This window comes from Argopecten irradians, chromosome 16 (assembly GCF_041381155.1).
Source record: "Argopecten irradians isolate NY chromosome 16, Ai_NY, whole genome shotgun sequence".
NCBI lineage: Eukaryota > Metazoa > Mollusca > Bivalvia > Pectinida > Pectinidae > Argopecten > Argopecten irradians.
The window spans coordinates 3,436,126-3,458,155 of NC_091149.1; the positions used below are offsets into that span (position 1 = coordinate 3,436,126).

General features: G+C 37.4%; 1 protein-coding gene across 1 annotated transcript in view; it reads right to left on the bottom strand.

Moving 5' to 3' along the window:
* The window catches only part of LOC138311096 (homeobox protein Mohawk-like), a 47,390-nt gene extending 25,933 nt beyond the window's left edge, over positions 1–21,457 (bottom strand). The window contains exon 1 of the mRNA XM_069252537.1: positions 21,048–21,457. Within this exon, the coding sequence (XP_069108638.1) occupies positions 21,048–21,256 (209 nt within the window). The 5' untranslated portion in view covers positions 21,257–21,457. The remainder of the gene's footprint in view (positions 1–21,047) is intronic.
* Positions 21,458–22,030: the final 573 nt, after the last annotated feature.

Here is a 22,030-nt window from a genome sequence, read left to right on the forward strand (position 1 = left end):
TGCCAATTAAAACACATTATCATAATAAGAGCTCTGAACCTTTTTGTTCGATATATTAGGGATATCACAGCTAGCCACAGGGCATTGGACACAATAAACGTCTAAGTGGTGGCCAGAATCGTGATGGTCAATGTCGGCCGGACATTCACTGGCCAGAGTTCACTGACCCTTGGCACCTGGTGGGAGAGTTGCCACATATCGGGGCTATTCACATCCAACCTCTATTCAGACCTGACCCGCCGTCCCGGACAGGACACAACCGGGCGTTGATACCGTTTATCAAGGTTATAGTTAATAAAGGAATCAATCGCTACTTCTCACGGATCGAAATCAAACGATATCCAAATCAACTCCCGTTATCACCAATATTTATCCTCGCGATTAGAGGTTTTAATTAGGTACAATACTAGTGTATATGTCCCTTTAAGTTCGTCCCTCATTCGTTCATTTCTTCATTCCCCACTTCATTCCTTAATTGGTGATACGTGGTTTTACAAGGAGCATCCTCGATTTTCCAGGGCTATAGTTTAAGCAGATAAGTAAGGCGAAAACACATACACCACAAATAATTTCACTTTTACAGTACATGTACTATGTGGAGGGAGTCATTGGAATCGGTATATCTTAAACTTGGATATTGTTGCTACCAGACTTTCATATGATCTCGATATCGTCGTATGTATGGCAGGTAACGTTAACGAAAGACGCCTTGTCCTGATGTCCGTGTACGTTTAGACTCGCGAACAGATTAACACTATACCCTGGTACATTCCACACACAATTTTGTACCCTCCCTTCGCTCATCCTCCACAAAAAAATAAATAATTGAAATAAAAAACCGACAAAAAATATGACATCGAGGTTACCGGTGCATTCCAAACCCCACCCCCTCCCCTTTCCCCCGGTGTCATGGGAAATAAATACCCACGTTATTACGTCCATGATTACTAATCCTGTCACCCCGTGTTATCAGAGAGACGTCATGCAGAGAATGTAATCCTTGGTATGCGCACTGGAGTGTCAACAGGTAAAACATACCACAGTCGTCAGGTAAAACGGAAATAGATTACAGTAAAGATACGTATGTAAATGATTCCGTATTGAAATAAAGGCTATTAATACTTCAAGACTTGGGCTATGGAACTCCCTAGATTATCGATATAAACATTCCCCTGGTAGTATGTGGACTCCAATACACTGCATACGGGGACCGCGGTAGCTAAGTGGTTAAAACTTCTCAACATTATACCGCAAGCCCGTTTCTGGGTTGCGAGTTCGAATCCCACGTGGGACAGATGCCAAATACTGACCGCTGGTCGGTGATTTTTCTCCAGGTACTACAGCTTTACTGCGCGAGCATACTTGGCATGTCCTTACTTGACCCTGGCTATTGATAGGACGTTAACCTTATAAAACCCCAAACTTATTTTCGAAATCTGGCGGCACCCTCACCACCTAGCCCCCAAAATATAAAGGGCGTGCTCTGGCGGTATTTTGACCAACTCACAAAATATCAAGGGCGTGCTCTGGCGGTATTTCGACTAACTCACAAAATAAATGGGCATGCTCTGGCGGTATCGTACAAATAACTACACCTAACTCACAAAACAAGCAATAAAGACAACTTGGCCGTGTAATTACTTCACACACAAATAAGTGTATACCAATCAATCTATCGATTTATAAGTTTACAGGGCGTTACTGGACACACTGGCGAGGGGGTCAAGCAGAGTTCAAACTAAATCGAGTTGATAGACTAATGTGTGTGCGCACGAGACGCTCGGCTGGATGTTAGGGTTTGAGAGATCGTACTTAATCACACATTATAACTGATTCTGACACTGGCTCATCTGGATATCAAATACACACAAATTCAGGGATTATAGTGGGCAGATAACCGATGGGATTTTGTTTTGTCAAACAGCGATCATAAATTGGCATTTGTTTAGATCATGGAACCGTGAAAGCATGACGTTCATGAACACATCATGTGTATTTACTTTGTAGGAAGCAGAACGGGGGGAGGGGGATACGCATTCCTGTCGAGTGTCCTGACCAGGAATCAAACCCGGGTCTCCGGTTTGAAAAACTACGTTTCTACCGACTGAGCCAAAGAAGGATGCTCCGTCAGCTGACTGGAGTGACAGGGATCGTATTTTAACAGTAACGATGACACCGTGATAGCAACGCCTGCACGTATTAATTACACTAATTAGACATGCACATGAAATTAACAACAAATTCGAAATATTCTGTAGGCTGGTATATATTATCGTTTTTTACGCATCGGTATGGTTAAATCTTAAAAGTTGTGCTGCCCACGCTTCATAAGACAATGCCTGGCGATACTCGATATTACAACGAGCGAAGACAATTACGCGGCGTTCTTTGTGACGTTTGACCTTGTACAGATATACACAGAGCATGACTAAGGCCCGAATCAAGGGCGTAGTTCTTAAGTCCCAAACCACAACTTTGTATAGGTCCTTTAAATTTTATTGAAATCTATAAATAACTGCTGACGACATTACGTTTATGAAACAGTTTGGCGACACAGGTTACTGAACTGTCACAGAGAAAGATAACATATTCCATGACGATACATATATTTACTAATACGGGTTTATATAAGTTCTTATCGCGCAATCAAAAACTTATTTGAGATGAGGAAGTAGGCATTAAATAAACATTCGGATGTGTGTATGAATACATAATGTATATATTTATACATATATATGTATTTATTATTTGCAGTTCATTTGCAGTTCCATTCATACTACAATGTTATATAAATAATATAAACAAAGCGGTGAATACATGCACATACAGTGTAGTTCACAGTTCAGTAGATCTAATTGAAAACCTTTTTAATGTAGATGTTTGTTGAAAGTCGGAGTACAAGGAGAAATACCATCGATTTATTGCTAGTTCATTGCCATAATGTGGGCATCGGATGCAGCCATGGTGTGTACCAACGACAGTTCACAATGACAGGCCATCTTCCCATAGAACCTTTATAAAGAACCGAACGATAGGCCAACTTCCCATAGAACCTTACATAGAACCGAACGATAGGCCAACTTCCCATAGAACCATTACATAGAACCGAACGATAGGCCATTTTCCATAGAACCTTTACATAGTACCGAACGAAGGCCATTTCCATAGAACCTTTACATAGAACCGAACGATAGGCCAACTTCCCATAGAACCTTTACATAGAGCGACAGACCCAATATCCCAGAGACTTTACACAAATCAGATGAAAGTTCATGGTAAATATTTTGAAACGTTCTCGAATGGCCAATATTGAAGGTAAAGTTTCTCCGAGTTAGGGGTTGAGTTTATTGTGATCTATTAATAGCATTTACTGCATTATGAAGTCAGCATTAGATCTTTATCTACACTGTATGTAAAAGTATAAACTAGGACAGGACAAACTAAACAACAAAACTCGAATTCCTCCGAGTATCACCGACGTATTTTAGAAACTTTATCTCGGGTCTCAAAGTCACATGACAGGAGAGTTGGCACTGACAAACCAGCACATGTCACGGCATCTATTTTCTTTCTTTAATCAGCCAGAAGTTTGTACGAATAAACGACTAAATTACACAACTTCACGCTAAAAGTTCGGAGGAAGAGTTCAGAGGTGAGAGTTGAAGTTCAAAGTTCACTATCAGAGCGTCGAAGTTCAGAGGTGAGGGTTGGATTGCAGGGATGCTATCACAACGAAATCTACCTAAAATATATAATAACTCGCCGAAAGAAAGCCATGTATGTGTCAAAGGGAATTCACTTAATGTAAAGGATATTGCATTTAATATTTTTAGCAATATAAATTGTATATTGCACACAGATTTAGTTTCAACGGTCTTCAAGCAGCTTTGAACAATCAGCATCGAAAATGCTTCCAACAGCAGTTTGCGTCCGTACTTGATATAAACTTAATTTCCGAAATATGTGAACGTGTGCATTACATATATTATTAGGCGTTTCTTCATGTTTCCTGTGTCGAATCAAAGTAATCAAGCTAGCTATTCTTTAGACCTCGATTTTATTGATCTTCTGAGTGTAACAGTAGGTCTCTAATTTATCGGTACACGCAGAATCGAGCAAATAATGACACGCCGTATTAACAAATACGAGTCCGTGAATGGCAGGTCGATGGTTGTGTTTACATACGAGAGAACAATCTAGACCAAAAACCTTCAGAAACACACCCAATGTCCTGAAGGTAATCCAATTTAATGGTCTGTCACAGGCGCTTGCAGTTCATCTATAAAGTTGCTTTGATAAAGATATCGTGATAGGGCTATATACTTTATATGGTGAAGGCCGGTAACTCCGACATACAGATAAATTCATACACTGTCATAAGAATAAATCTGAACACTGTCTAAAAGACAAATCTTATTCCGTATTGGCATGTTACAGAGTTGTCTCCCTTGCAGGAGGTATCGATTTTGTGTGCATGATTTTCTCTGAATCTTTCACAGGGTTCATTTCGCTCCCTCATTAAGGGAACTACACAAAATCTCCCAGAGTTCAGGGGACCGCAATGAACTCTGGGAAAGATATGGGACCGCAATGAAGTTTTGGAGAGATTGGGGACCGCAAAGAACTCTGGGAGGGATTTGGGACCACAATGAACTCTTGGAAAGATCGGGGACCACAAAGAACTATGGGAGGGATTTGGGACCGCAATGAACTATGGGAGAGATTGGGAACCGCAATAAGCTCTAGGAGAGATTAAGGACCGCAATGAACTCTGGGAGAGATTGGGGACCGCAATAGGAGCAATGAACTCTTGGAGAGATTGGGGACCGCAATGAACTCTTGGAGGGATTGGGGACCGCAATAAACCCTAGGAGAGATTAAGAACCACAATGAACTCTAGGAGAGATTGGGGACCGCAATGAACTCTCGGAGCGATTGGGGACCGCAATGAACTCTTGGAAAGATCGGGGACCGAAGTTAACCCTGTGCGAGATTGTGGACCGCAATGAACTATGGGAGAGATTTGGGACAGCAATGAACTCTGGAAGAGAGCCTGAAAAATTTGACGTTAGTTGTTACTTTCAACACGACATCACAATCAATACCAACCCGCAAGGACTGATATCTGTAACTAAGAAGGAATAGTAATCTATACACTGTTCTCCAGAAATACTGTGTATGACATGTTAAAATTGATTTTAACGTAATATTAGACTATTCAGGTCAATAATGGTGTCTCTGCACCAGCCGTCATAGATGGGAGTGTTGTTGACACACACAAAACGCTCATTACAATATAAATGGCTTTTTAATGATACGACACTAATTTAATGATTTTACTGCTATCAGTTACATCTGAGCAGTTTCACGTGTCCCGATAATGTATATTATATGTATTTGCATATTACAAAGTTATCTGCCCTAGACTGTGACGTCATTTGTTTGCGAGCGTGATACCATATTTTTCAGATAAAAAAAAACGCGCGAATTTCGCTCACAAAAATAATGACGTTACAATGGATTACAAACCCGAAAGGGGGGTAACCCTGTAATAGACAGATACGGAGATGCGTACCAGGAGAAGTCAGACCGGAGTTTGAACGCAGGACCTCCGAAAATTAGCTGGATATTGCTCCACCGATTCAACTGTACCTGGGCATCGCAGCTGATCGACCCAGTTCCGCTACATAAGCATAATTTATATTATACGTCTACAAACCTATGGTATAAAGATTTTAATCACAAACTTATAAACTTTGCCCTGAACTGATATTGGATTTTAAACAATGGTATTCTCTGTCGATTTTAACACGTGTTATGGACCAGCTTAACAAGCGTTGAGATACAATCTGCTGTTTGTGTATTCTGTACAGTGCGTTCACCCCCGGGGCACACACCACAAACTAAACATCAGCATTATTGCTCACAGAAAGGCGATATTTTTCACGACCTTTTCAGGTTTATCTCTATAGCCAAGAGACGTTAACTTTGACAAGTCTGCTTGTTTTGTACACCACACAACAGCGATACTCTCGGGAAAGACACCAGCGGCTCAGACTTCAGCTCAAAAATCACACATAATATGTAATAGATAGAAATAATCTTAATAACATTCATCCCGGTATCCAACTCCTTAGATATCAGTGTAGGGGTGGTCTCAAAGGCTTTTACGAGTTTGCCTTCTGAGACCAGCCCTTTGTTTTGATAACATTTGTTTAACGTTCCAGTGTCATCGTATGTCATGTCAGATTAAGATGGCAAAGGAAAGCCGGAGTATACGGATAAGAACCATCGACCTACGGTCAGTACAGGTGTGGCAACTGACACTCGTGACTCAGAGAGTGGAGGCTAGTGGTAACCAGGGATGACGGAAGAGATAAACAGCATAGCAACTATACTATTATGGGTTTTCTATTGTAAAGATTCATAAACTCGCATCCTCTTTACACAAATAAAATGTTAATACAAGATTTAAATTTAAATCTATAATTATCTAAGAAACTGAAGACTGGTCTGTTGCTCATAGCTGACTAGTTTTGGTTGAAGAAGGCAAATAGTTGAATTGCTGAAAGCTACCAGTGAGTGGGCGCCTTTGTTAAAGTTTTTTCTATTATACGTATACATGTAAATCCTTTGATAAGTCCGATAAATATCTATAATAAATCTAAAGCGCAGGCCAAGGCCTAGAACAAAAATGTCGACGCCAAATCGTTTCAGGTGTCGGTAAGGTAAAATGTAAATTACAGGTAAAAAGGATTCTGTTTAACAAAAAACAGGGACACGGCAGCTTAAACACTGGGTGTCAGATTGGGGACAAAGGGTAATCGATATGTTGTTTTGTACAGTTCATCCAAAAGTGCGAAAACTAGGCCAATAAAAAACGAACGGTGACGTCATTTCTAAGCACAATGAAGGACAATGAGAGATCGAAAGACTGGTTTATCCGAACTCATTTTTTGCATTTAGTCAACATCAACGTCTTTTCCAGAATACTTTGATAAATTTTTTTTTTTTATATATATCTCAGAACTTATTTTCGGAAACTTGATTCTAGCGAATTTTATTTGGTTGACAGATTAAGAACATTCTCTATCAACATGGTACATGTACATCTAGATCTGGATGAGAGTCGGTATTTTCGTATTTTACACTGCAAAGCCGCAGTTTCGTATCCTACATTTTGGAGCAATGAACGAAACATTTGTTCATCTTTTATTGTATCTTTGGAATTTGAAAACTAAACAAACATGCGTCGTACACGTGTACTCATAGAGGCCTGTATGTTATATGAAAGTTTTTAAGAATCGAAATATCATGGAAAGAAATTTAATCAAGCATTTTTTTGTAAATTAAGCAGAAAACAACCTGTCGCTCACAAAGACAAGAATTAAAAACATTCCTTGTTCGTTAGTGAGTGTTATAAGAATCTGGGATATTGCGGTATAATCTCTTTGTTAGAGCTGACAATAGTTAGGGGTTCATGACCCCTATCTGATGACTAAGGAGAGAAAAGGGAAAAAACCTTGACCTTCGTAACGCCGGGCTCAGGGACACACACGCTCACCACCGTATAGGATACACACGTGGTTCATAACTGAATGGGATACACACCGTCAGATATTTTAAAACTCCTCCTTAGTCGGTCCCAAACCCGTGTCGAGAAAGGAGGGGGGGAGAAAAAACACCTGCTGCTAACAAGTTTTAAGTAGACGTAAAACCTACATATGTAAATTGTAACTGTAAACAACCCAGCCAGTCCGCCTGAGCCAACCGTCAGAGTTCTGGGGAAAACAACACTGAATCTTGAAGCAGCGAGGAGGAATTACAAAGATTCTTTTTTTCACGTGTAGATATTTAAATTTGCATGGCAATGTTGAAATATTACATATAATACCACTGAAAATGTACATAATCTTATTTAAACATTTAGACAACGTGTAAAGTCTAACTGTCATGAACATGTATCGAGATTGTAGAAATGCTTCGTGGAAACGTCGAGACAGCGTTTTAAACGAAATATAAAATGTATAATTGACACACGTAAAGATTGTAGAAAAAAAGTAAAATGGAGACACAGAAACAAAGGACATTCCAACAATAACCACGCACCCTATCATGAGGACAAAGGAATTGGTTTGGTTTGTACTGCTAACAGTCAGGTTAAGTTGAAAGAGGAAGCTAAGAATGCCGACGTACCCACAGGAAAACCACGAACCTTCGGTCAAACCCTTGCAACTGCTCAACATAAGTTTCGAATTCTCGACCCAGAGGTGGAGGTCTTGTGGAAATATAAATGTCGGAACATCTTCACTCGACTGCAGCCCAAACATTTAAAGATGCTCCACCGCTGACAAATGGTATTTTTTCACTATTAAAAACAGGAGCAGACGATTTAGTATTTTTCTTCCGTTACAAAAGTTACTAGTTTGAGCTTCTAATTTCACTTCAAGATGAAAATATAAAAAAAATAATTAATTGCATCCCGAAAAAATTCCGTGGCACTATATCCTATATGGAATTAAGTACTGATTGCTCATGCACCAAAGGCAAAATAAACAATTTTGTATTATTTTTTGTGTTAATTAGACATATACATACACGATTAAACACCAATTATTGTTCAAATGATGAATATTATTTATGCACTGTCAGCGTTGGAGCATCATTAAATGAGATAGTCGATTCGCTATACTAAACTTTTTGTTGGATTAATGCATGTCACTAATTATTTCATAATACAGGGATTCTTGTATCGTCATCCTTCTTACATGTCATCGTCTAAACGACAGATTATAACCCCTTCTGATGTGTATAGGTAGGTATAATGACAACATATGTTGACAATGTTTTCCATAATCAGTATTAAATCTTCTTGGCAGGTATAATGCATATCAAATAACACACATTCGGGCTTGATGCATTGAAATACGAAATCCTGAAATATAACCACAGGAAAGGGTGTGTACATGCGTCTGATGAGTCATTAACTCAAAAGACTAATTACTTAAATTGACATTAGCTCATGTTAACGTATATAACTGTATAAATTTTAGACTGTAACTTCTCTGTATTTGTATATTAGACAGTTATCAGCCATTGGAATTATATGAAACGTCATGGTTTTGTGAGCGTAACGTCACGTTTTCCAGAGAAACTGGCGTGATTTTCGGTACCAAAATGATGACGTCACAACACCATCGACAAGGATAAATAACTCCGCATCCGTAATTTGCAAGTTTGACAAAACCGAACAAAAGAAAACATCAGAAATTTAGAGAAAGAAAACCGGAGTTCGTGGCTTAAAATCGTCCGGTTTACTTCAACTCTGTTAAAACGGTTGTCGTGGGGAATAACTTCGCGGTGGCTACACAATGACCGCGAAATTAAATCACAAACGAAAATCTTTTTTTTTTCATCAACAACCACCATAAACTGTGATTGCTTTCAAACGTCTGAAAAACAGGCTGCTCTGTGCAGTGTCATATTCATGTATTTTTTGCTCTTCCCCAATACACATAACCATAAATCTTACTAGAAAACATTTTATAATCACAAATGTCACGGAAAGACATCTCATTGTATATAGACACCAATACATCAATTACTATACCACGGGAAAATTTTATGTATTCTTCATCAATTAGATAAAAGGTGATTTATAAAAAAAACTAATATAGACCTGTTTTTGTTTTCAAAGCGCTCAGTTAAAAAGTTCGGATGATGATTTGAATTTCATTGTATATATACTTACGTTAAAGTATACTGTTTATGCATAATAATACACTTATATTTAATATTTTATAAGCAGGTTATCAAAAACTAGCATTAACCTGTTATTCTCGCGTCGACTCATGTATAGTTTATGTTAATTATCGTTAACCTAGAGTTTAGCGCTGAATCAAATAAATATTTCTGACTAAATATTAATAACATTGATCCAGACAAGTGATGGTATGATAAGTTTTGACTTTAACATATAGGACTTACAGAGCATACGCCCATTCAATGAACAAAACAATAATATATTTTATAAAACGCGTAAAACTTAACCTAGAGGTAATTGCAAACAGACAAATATGTATTCCTTATATGTAAGGTTGCGTATACGAGATACAATTACATATTGTCATGAAATAAGTCCATTAGCTCGAGAACTTTAATATCATTTCATAACTAAATAAGTTAACGTCGGCTATTGAAACGTTGTATCTGATAGGGTGATATAACCGCGTAGCGATATCTTAAGAGAAAATAGTCCATCGACAAAATTGGAATTTTGCCGGATGGTATTGAATGAGAATTACCTGAATGTAGTTTTAATATATCTTATGTAGCTATAACACTTGTATATTGTATTTAGTCTCTTTGCTAAGTACAGTTTAAAGAAAAACATATTTACAACATTCAGCGAATACAATGAAATAGACGCTCCGGGGTCTATTTAGATTGCGCGCTGGTTATTCTGTTATATATTAAATTAATCCTTAATTTCTAACCCAGTTAGTATGTTAGATTCACAAAATGGGTCATCAGATTAACTTGACATATATAGGTGTATATAATAAATATCCAATACAGTAAAACTTAATCGCTTATATAGGCCACACACAGTGGGGATGAAAACCAGAATGTTGATAGATCATGCCCCGTCAAACTGTGGACAATCCTGATAGGGAAAATGTCATCAAAACTTCTTTCATACGCCCGAGGCTAACGTGATTCCCGGGCTCATAAAAGTTTTAAAATGATTTATTCAATGTCTAATTAGTCGGCAATTTGGTCAAATCTCAAAACAGTTAATCGATCTTGTAAATCGAATCTATATTGTTTCTTTCGCATGTGTTTGAATGATTACATATATATCTTTCAGAGTAAATGCAGACATGAAATCAAGTTTATTTTTTCTACTTTTTTTTTCTTGTTTACTTGTTTACTTTTTTCTGTATGAAAGAAATGCAGTAGCCTCCAGGGAGCTGATGCTTGGTTGAGTTTGGGATAGTCGTCATAATAAAACTAGTGCCATCAAATGACGGACTCCCTTGTATGTGATGTTTTGGGAGGCTGCGGTATTTTGAGCGTCATCCAGGAACAGAACTGGGCAAAAGTGAGAACAGTTGAATAACAATAGAAGAATGACGGTCGCCCTAACCGCACAACAACAAATAAAGCTATGTGCTAAAATGATCATGATTGATAAATCGTCCATAAAACATTCACAGAGCTTCGATAATCATACCTGACCACTCAATACGCCAGTCACACCATACCACCTGATCTAGACGTTTTAGTCCTTTGTGTGGTAGTAAAACACCTTATACCCAAAACAAACAGTGTCAGTACACTAAGAGTACCTCTATCTCAGGAAATCCGTCAGATACATCATAAAAGTACGTACTTTTAAGCCTGGTTTTATCTTGTTTCTATTTATAATTATGATGAAACCAACACTCTATTTATAGACATGACGAAATCATGTATCAAAATGACTTCCTGGCATGTTATTGCTTCGGGGTAAAGATAAAAAGTAATTTACGATAATGCACGGAAATGTTTTCTGGTAGATAGATGAAGCGACATCTACAACTGTAATACTTTTGGTTTATTCAAAGTTAATCTCATTTAAGTATGATTAAAATAAGATCAACGTTACCCTTTGTGTTGTTGTTTCCGTATAAAAATGTTTAAACATGATACAGGTATCAATATTGAATATTTTCAGATAACATATTGAATTTTCTGAACAAAAAGTCACAGGTAGCTTTGATTAACAGTTGAACAGTTACCAAAAATTAAACAAGAATTTTATAAGATTAGGATTTAAATAGTTTGAAGGAGATTATCTCCGGTGAGATTACTTGGGCTGATCACCAAACTCCAACAATCTCGTCATGTGGATTTACGGCGTGGGAATATCCGTTCAATTCTTAAACTTTTAACTAAAATATTACTCGGGTGTGTAAATTGCTTATGCGACTGTTTTTTCCTTAATGCGATAATGCATCGCATAAAAGAATCAATGCCATTAAGTTTTAATCCTCGATTCGCATGGAGAGAAATTGCGTAATGGCGAAAATAGGATTACATTCTTTTTAATATAAAATAACAGTATGCGTTTTCTAATACATTAGATAAACCTGGAAGCTTTATAAAATTTAAGAGTTGTAATCTTTAAATCTCATAACTTAAGTTTATTTATAACGATTCACTCTGAAGTGCTATTTTCAGCGCAGAAAAGAGCCCGAATCAATATGAATTGTTTGATGAATGTGAATATTTCTAATTTGCGCTGCAGAATTGATTCTCCTTGTGGCATGTTTAAAGATCGTCGTTTGTCGTGATAGGTGATGAGGTTTTGAGACGTATCGCTCCAAGTAGGATACATCTTGTCAAGATGGTGTAATTTTATTTCTAAGCCAGTGTCTTTAATCAACCGTTTTCTGAATGGTTTTTTTTTCTATTGTGGCAGACTGTTTGATTTATGTCAAAGCATGGTTATGTGGTATGCTACACCGTGGCGTTGTAATCTCCGAGGAATTCCGGATTTACACAAACCTAACGAACTAGGGTTTGAAAACCTCATAAATGAAACAGTTACATTTGTAAAATACATTTATGTAAACAAACACCTAATGAATAAAACAGTTTCATTTGTAAAGTAAACAGATACCTCATAAATAAAACAGTTAATAAAGTGGAAACAGTTTTCAGGAAACTCAAATAAAAATTTTACTTGTTCGTTTTCTATCTTGTTTTTCGATTGCATAGACAGGCTAATTATTATTATGAGAACAGATTTAACGATATCATTTTATGAACGTTTTATTGAAATATAATTTCATGACACTGAAAAACCTATTCCTCAAACCGTCCCAAAGCATTAGTTCTTGATTCCAGATATCGAGTAAATGTAATTGCCTTGAAGCGAATAAATCCGTCCTTATAGGTTTTGGTTCATGTCGAATACATTTAAATCATGTAAAAAGTGAATAGGCCTAAATATCGTTGATATATCAGTGTAAGCTTATTGGCTGAAGGCGAATAAGTCTAGATCTGTTTGGAACATGGCGAATAAGTCTAGATCTGCTAAAGTTGTATCTTTAATATTTCAGCGTAAGTTCGGAAGAAGGCGAATAAGTCTAGTTTAATTAGATAGAATGTAAAAAGTCTAGTTCAGTTAGATAGAATGTTAGTAAGTCTATATCGCGATGTAAGTTGAGATGAAAGCTAATAGGTGTGAAATAGAGCGTGCCATGTTACGTCACCAAACTGTTAAACTGTTCAATACACAGCCCATATTCAACCAACTCTTGCCATAAACACATATTTCTCTCTAAGTCATTAATTTGATAACCTGCACTTGTATTAAAAAGACATGAAACGAAATACACACGACAATAACCAGATCGTTAGTGCTGTACATGTATTCATCGCTGTTGACGAGTCGTGATTTACCCAGAACTAGGTCAACTGTACACGGTGTCTTCCTTTAACGCCGAGCAGGTGGTGCGCCTGGGAAGTCCGTCATCAAATTTATACAAAAAACTCTGACAGGTGATGCTCCTGTCGGCCTACGTGCACATTTTACACAAAAAACTGCTGACTTCAGGGAAAATGCCGGTGAATGTGTGTATCATATCACGTGACTCTCTAGTCCGTGTACCTGAAAGGAACCTTGTCTATATATGTAGAAGAAACTATACAGTTTTGTACTAAATATAGTACAACCTGCCTTAGCAAATACCTCTGTATAAAAACCACCTGCTTCATACGATCGTGAATACGATCTACAAATGTAGATATTGTAGTAAACAGATAGGAATTTTATTTTGAACAAGATAGATCCATACATTTTATGACAGGGAAACATGACCCAGTGGTATCGCCTGTCGTCCAACTCAACAAGAACAACATCTCGAGAGGTCACTTACTAAAAATTTCATAAACAAAGAATGCGCTTAAATATCCGGAAACATTAATTCGTTCACCGAACTGTTGGTATATGGATTCTGAGGTTAAAACATTACCAAGAAGTGCATAATTTCAACTCGATCATTAACCGCCATTAGAAGATCTAACCAATAACATGTAAACCACAACAAGGTCATCGTTATGTTGACTTTTTTTTTTCTAAATAAACACTAATGAAGTAGCTATATCCGGTGTCACTTATTACACGAGTGCATTCGATAAGCAAGATGATACAGCTGATCGTTCTATAATCTGAAGTTGATGTAATGAAGTATTGGCCAGTTGAGAATCAGAACATATGTGCAAGCAACGTTTTGAATCTACAGCCGCAAATAGGCAAAGGCAATTTTAATCACACATTTGGACTTTGGTCTGTACCAGCCTTGGGCTGAACTTGAAAAACGCTACAATCAAGGCAAGGACTATTCGACTGTATCGAAAGATCGACAGTTTTGTCAACAAGCTGGACATGCTGTAAAATTTATTATTTTCGGTGGGTCAAATTTTCGTCGATCATGATTTTTTTACCGGTTGGTTGACACTTAATTTAGCTTTATTTCATGGATTTGTGTGGACGAACGATCAAGTCAAAAGAGAAGTAATATGTATTGAGTTGCTGAATGCCTTCATATACAGTAAGCGTCTCTATATTCCTTGGGGTTGAAATAATTAAATTCTACTTAAGTTGTATCTTGACCCATCCATCTCTGAAAACGAATTTAGATTCGTCTAATTTAAAGGTTGGAATAGTCCATTTTGGAATTTCAGGGGTGAATGAGTAAGCATGTGTTCGGATCCCATACAGTGACACTAGTTACACTCCCACATATTCCACACAGTGACAGTTTTATACATGTACATCTCTGATTGTATGCGTCTACGTGTACTGACCATCTGCCTAAATACTATCCACGGAAGGTGAAGGTCATGCATAAGCATCCTGCTCCTGAAACACATTTGGACTCTTCTACTTAAAGACTTCAAAATACATTAACCATCGTGGAAACCACTTTGATCAGTGGGAATAAAAGTATGGTACTAATAAATAAGACGTTTATGATCTTTTATGCCGCCATTGTTTCAGCAAATTTCATTTGAAGAACATGATATCATGCATATAGACACAAACTCTTTAATTATGAAACACTCTCGTGTTACACCCAAAGAAAGTTTACCATGAAGACAAGCAGTGTAACTATTGGATCTATTTCGTGCCAACTTTTAATCGGTTTTATTCGAGATCGTCCCAGGTAGTAAATTAGGAGATGAGATGGATATGTTAAACCTTTAAATTGAAATACGAAACTAATCACATATTTTGCTCAAACAACATCTAGACAGATTAAAGTACGAAACTAACCACACATCTATCGCTCGATACTATATGACAGATTAAAGTACGAAACTAACCACATATCTACCGTTCGATATTATATGACAGATTAAAGTACGAAACTAACCACACATCTACCGCTCGATACTATATGACAGATTAAAGTGCGAAACTAACCACATATCTACCGCTCGATACTATATGACAGATTAAAGTGCGAAACTAACCACATATCTACCACTCGAAACTATCTGATTGATTATATTCGAAACTAACCACAAATCATTTGATAGATTAAACTGCGAAACTAACCACATATCTACCGCGTTCCAATCATTTATTACAAAACGGAAAATTTCACTTTAAGATTTTTTAAAAATATGAACTAATAGGCCTATTTTCTTCATTTTCCCCAATTGTATGTGTGTATGCAACGAGGCACATTATTTAGTTTCGAATTTTGATTTATTTTCTTTTAAGTGTTTACTTTGATAAGTTGATGAAAGTCATGGAAATATGACTGCCTAGACAGACAGTTCCGTTCCTCACATCCAGTGATATATATACAATCTGTGCACCGTAGACTGTGTGTAAGGCCAAATAAAATGATATATTTGTTTCCGGTTATACCGTATAGCCTAGAAGGGTTTGTTGGTCGGCAATTTTAATTAATTTTATCTTAATCAGATTTTTTTTCCAATGAGACGTGAAATTAAAACTCCATCTAACCTGATTCAGATTGAATTTAAGTAATACAGTTGGCCTGGTAACCTTTAAAGAAACATAATATGTATTGGATGTTATTTTTGCTGGATGATTGATTGCCAAAAAAACTCCGGAAAGGCAATATCCTATAGGGTCAGTAATGTTACCGGAAATGATTTTTTGGCATGGCCTCATTCCTTTTTTTGCATCGCACCAATTGAGTCTCGAAAATAGTCTTCGAATCTCCAAGTTGATGATACTAGTATTTATCCAGACAATTGCAACATCTCGGAGAAATTTCCTGCAATCTTCTGAAATTAGGTTTTATATTTCCTAAGATTGCCGGAAATGTCTCCGAGATGTAACGATTGAGATTCTGGATGACCAATAGCGATATTTTGTACGATAAGGTTAAATAACAGAACACAAGCCTTTTATCAGTCTGTTGGTAACAACACAAATAAACAGAGACATTATGTAAACAACGCTCCGGTAATTATTGGAATATACCGCATAGTTATAAGATAAATAAAACATGAATTTGTAAATAATTCAGGAAAACTGGCGAGTTGTTATACATAGTCAACGGCGAGTTGTTTATGGCTTGCAATTTTATATATACTTTGTGTATACAGACACACGTGTATATACGGATAAAGGCCCATAAAGGTCGTTTGTCATTACGTTGCATACACTGTACATGTGACAAACGATCGACCTTGAGTCATTAAGTCCAATAGACAAAAAATCTACACAAGACTTGATAACAATGACTTATTCTCTCAATCGTACTGGCATAATGGCAGCCAGATCGATTTGAGTTGTTTTGTAGAGCGCAACCTTAGCTCGCCCATTGTGATTTAGCCGATATCTAATACGTAACTATACACAATTTGTATATCGGTAACGTTCCTTCATATTATTCAATGTTTTTTAATCCTCAGTATCGTAATGGTGTGAATTTGTGCGGAAGAATCCGATGGCTTTATATAAAGAAGCTTAAAATTCCCTATCCATCGTCACGTACCCCTTCTCAAGGACTTTAGATTATCACCTAAACTAGGTTTTTGTAATACTGGTCGCTCAGACATGTCGGATCGCCACTGAGAAGATTCAAACTAGGTAGATATTATCTTTTTTTGTGAACCCCTTGTATTCAAATTCAGATGAACAAAATTTCATCCGAAATTTCAGAGCTAATCGGAGCGTTATTGGGTATATGAACGTCTGATGAAATAGTAAATCTATTCGTGGAAATTATGAAATACGGTTGTATATTATACTGAAATAGATCTCAGGTAATAACTTATATTGTAATACATTCATGTATAGAAATCAACATGCATGTTGGTCAAAGAACAACCTTGGGTCCCAAAACAGATAATTATGTCAGAAATGTAAAATCCACGTTGATCATTTCAAACGCTTAATCGGTATTATAATTTGGGAATCATGATAACGTAATGATCCCATTAACAAGTCAATCTGACAAAAATATACTTCCTCCTCTCTTTAGAAGTGGCACCCCAGATATTCCAGGGGTTACTATCTCTGTCGTTGTATCCATGTATAATAGCCACAGAGTTATGGAAGATGTTACGACGTCGAATCAATCTTACAATTTAAAAGTAGACCTATGCCATAGCAATACTCTCGCTCTTATTTAGATAATAACTCAGCTTTTTTGTTGCCATGCCTACCTTCGATATCGATCATTTAGATCAAGACATCAGAGAAATATAAGTAATTATATGTGTTATTTTCTGCTATATATGTCAACTATTCCGACTAAACTATAAATAGACTTGCCGTCCTCATAACGCCATATGACAGCTCTCAAGTAGGATTCGCACACGCACTCCATGTCTTCCATTACGTAAAACTTACGCAACATAAAGTTAGACATGATCCTCTCCCCTGGGGCATTTTATATCTACATTAACATTCGACATAAACAACCAACATAGTCCCCTCCCCTGGGGCTTTTTATATGTGCATTAACATTCGACATAAACAATCAACACAGTCCTCTCCCCTGGGGCGTTTTATATCTACATTAACATTCGACATAAACAAACAACATAGTCCCCTCCCCTGGGGCTTTTTATATGTGCATTAACATTCGACATAAACAATCAACACAGTCCCCTCCCCTGGGGCTCAGTCCCCTCCCCTGGGACTTTTATATACCTATACCATAACATTCGACATAAACAATCAACACAGTCCCCTCCCCTGGGACTTTTATATACCTATACCATAACATTCGACATAAACAATCAACATAGTCCCCTCCCCTGGGACTTTTATATACCTATATCATAACATTCGACATAAACAATCAACACAGTCCCCTCCCCTGGGACTTTTATATACCTATACCATAACATTCGACATAAACAATCAACATAGTCCCCTCCCCTGGGGCTTTTTATATGTGCATTAACATTCGACATAAACAATCAACACAGTCCCCTCCCCTGGGGCTCAGTCCCCTCCCCTGGGACTTTTATATACCTATACCATAACATTCGACATAAACAATCAACACAGTCCCCTCCCCTGGGGCTTTTTATATAACTTCATTATCATTCGACATTACAATCGACATCCCCTGGGACTTTTATATACCTATACCATAACATTCGACATAAACAATCAACACAGTCCCCTCCCCTGGGGCTTTTTATATAACTTCATTATCATTCGACATTACAATCGACATCGCCCTCTCAAGGACATTTATATAACTAGTTGCAATTCGATATAAATAATTGATAATTAGATCTTATCCCGCCTCAAAAACTTGTGACAACGATGAATATTAATAGTTGATGTCTATATAATATAGTACTTTAAATAAAGCATAGATGTACAATAAATTAAGATAATTAATTTATATAAATAAGTATGCATAACTATCTAGTAATAGTAGATTTCGTAAATAAGGCGTACGCAAATGTAGGATTCTGGAGTCTGCTTCGTATTATACAACGTACATTGTATGTAGTTTCTGTTGACATTGCACACGTTTTACAATCGTTATCTAATTAATGTGTTCAAAACAATACGAGCAGACTAGGCTATATATCATGTGATGAAATGGTGATGTAAATAAAATTTAATTTGATAATAAATCATTCACCCCTGAAGACACATTTAGGCTCTTCTAAAACAAAGACTTAACATTTCCATTGTGATAATTCAGGGGTGAATGCAAGCTTTATTCCCTTGAACTTTTTATTAAGCGAATCTGTATAGGCAATATGTAAATACGGAACAATTCAATACCAGGTGCTAATATATGTAAATGGGTTACCGAGTGACCTGGATTTAGTAGGATGCCGGTTTATTTTCGGCGCCAGGCAGAAAACCCAGGAAGGTTTGAGTTGTAGCCCGAAGGCTATACAAGGCAAGATTACAAAAATGTGACACGCTATCTTTACAAATATCGTCTTCGTTCACATAGTTCAACCAGCTTTTAAGCTCCTCTGAGCACAGTAGTACATTTATAGACACGTGTGCTATATAGATTTATGTATGCTTTCCTCGTACTTTCAATTAACTCAGAGAAAAGCTTACACTTCTAGAGAACTGTCACTGAACTTAAAGTTCACATAGAAAGCGCACAGAGAAAAGCATTACTGAAACTTCACTAAAGTTCGCACACACAGATCTAGAGAATAGTTACACTGTAATTAAAGTTCACCCACAGAGAACTGTTACATTACTTAAAGTTCACCCACAGAGAACTGTTACATTACTTAAAGTTCACCCACAGAGAACTGTTACATTACTTAAAGTTCACACACAGAGAACTGTTACATTACCTTAAGTTCACCAACAGAGTACTTTTACATTACTTAAAGTTCACCCACAGAGAACAAAGTTCACCAACAGAGAACTGTTACATTACCTTAAGTTCACCAACATAGACGTCAATGTTTGTATGAAGCTTACATAGACGTCAATGTTTGTATGAAGCTTACATAGACGTCAATGTTACTGTATGAAGCTTACATAGACGTCAATGTTTGTATGAAGCTTACATAGACGTCAATGTTTGTATGAAGCTTACATAGACGTCAATGTTACTGTATGAAGCTTACATAGACGTCAGTGTTACTGTATGAAGCTTACATAGACGTCAATGTTTGTATGAAGCTTACATAGACGTCAATGTTACTGTATGAAGCTTACATAGACGTCAATGTTACTGTATGAAGCTTACATAGACGTCAATGTTACTGTATGAAGCTTACATAGACGTCAATGTTACTGTATGAAGCTTACATAGACGTCAATGTTTGTATGAAGCTTACATAGACGTCAATGTTACTGTATGAAGCTCGCACAGACGTCAATGTTTGTATGAAGCTTACATAGACGTCAATGTTACTGTATGAGGCTGACTAGACGTCAATGCTACAGTATGAAGCTTACATAGACATTAATACGAAAGTATTCACAGTTCATAGAGAGGGAAGTGTTAATGTATTAGGCTTACAACAGAAGACACAAATAGTCCTATTATCGCCGCTACACCGACAGTACTGTGCTAAACTCGTAATGTCACCAGCACAAATAACCATCAATAAGGCCATTACACTTGATGAAGATCTGTAATGTTTTGCTGGGAGACCCGGATGTTCTATCACAGTGCCCTACCAGAGGTATACCTTAGAATGCTTCCTAAATTTACATGATAAATATTCGCATCCCTTTTTGTGTATCGTGTTGGTGTAAGCCGCCAATAATACACAGTTCCACTCGGTCGACTCTATTGCAGTTCGTACAATATACCTATTCATATTATAACTGATATAGTATGTATAATGATACCGTATCTATTATATAAATGAATGTGGGTATACAGCATACTTCCCGACCCGAAGACAACGCTAAGAAATAGATATAGAATTTACCATACGAAGGGAAACCTCTCATATCTACGGTGGATATATAGTTCCGGTTCGTACTGTGGTTTGATGTTTCTACAAGTACATAAAAACATATCTACATCTGTGACGTCAGAACTTACCTGCGAGACCGCGTCCTGAGATTTAATCTAGATAGGGGTGGAGCATCCACCCCCGGGACGGAAAACGCATCTGTCCGTCGACCCGGGGTGTCCGAGACACGGTAGTCGGTGCTAGCCATTTGATTGTTGGGTTTTAATCCGGGTTTGATTGACGGAATACTTTCCGAATCCGACGCACATTTCCCAAAATCATATTTTGGATCTGCCATGGTTCCTGGTATATTTTCCACAGAATATCATATGGCGGTTAATATCCACATTTATACCACTCAACATATAGATGGAACATTTGTATAAAGCATACTTTAAAAGCTTTATTTCATCACGACACTAACACATTATACATTGTATTTATGTAGTACACACACAACTGCCGGCAATACCACCAGCCAACATAACTCGCATGTGTTAGTTTAAATATAACCCACAGTATGTATTCACAACCAATCACGAAGCAGGTTACATCTGACTCTCGGCCGAGAACAAAGAGAACGAGCCGCTCGTTGCAACAACCAATTCTATTGGTGCACATTCACCCTTAGCACGTGGCAATACACAGAAATATATATAGCTATCTTAGCCCAACAGCAAGAATGACCTTGCCCTTTATCGGCGAGCTTTATTGCGTAGCGAAACGTGTTCAGCTTGAAGAGTGAGCCTCGCTTTATTTAAAGGGTACAGGTCGTTTGGTTTCCATGGCCTCTGAGATAGAATTAGTTCATTTATCACGGAACATGAGCCATCTAAATTAGTGGTGCGAGGATTGAGAACACGTATAGGCGGTTTATTTACCAACATGTAGTCCCAGTTAGGGAGATCAATCAGGTGGTAGCACAGTCGTGTGTGCGGACGGCCGTCATGTGTGTATCAGCACAGAGCGAGAACTAGGACAGTACACATACTACACAAACTACGCCGAAATTTGCTACAGCCAAAAAATCTCCATGGCATCGTTAATAGCTCTAAATAAATGTCAGTAGATA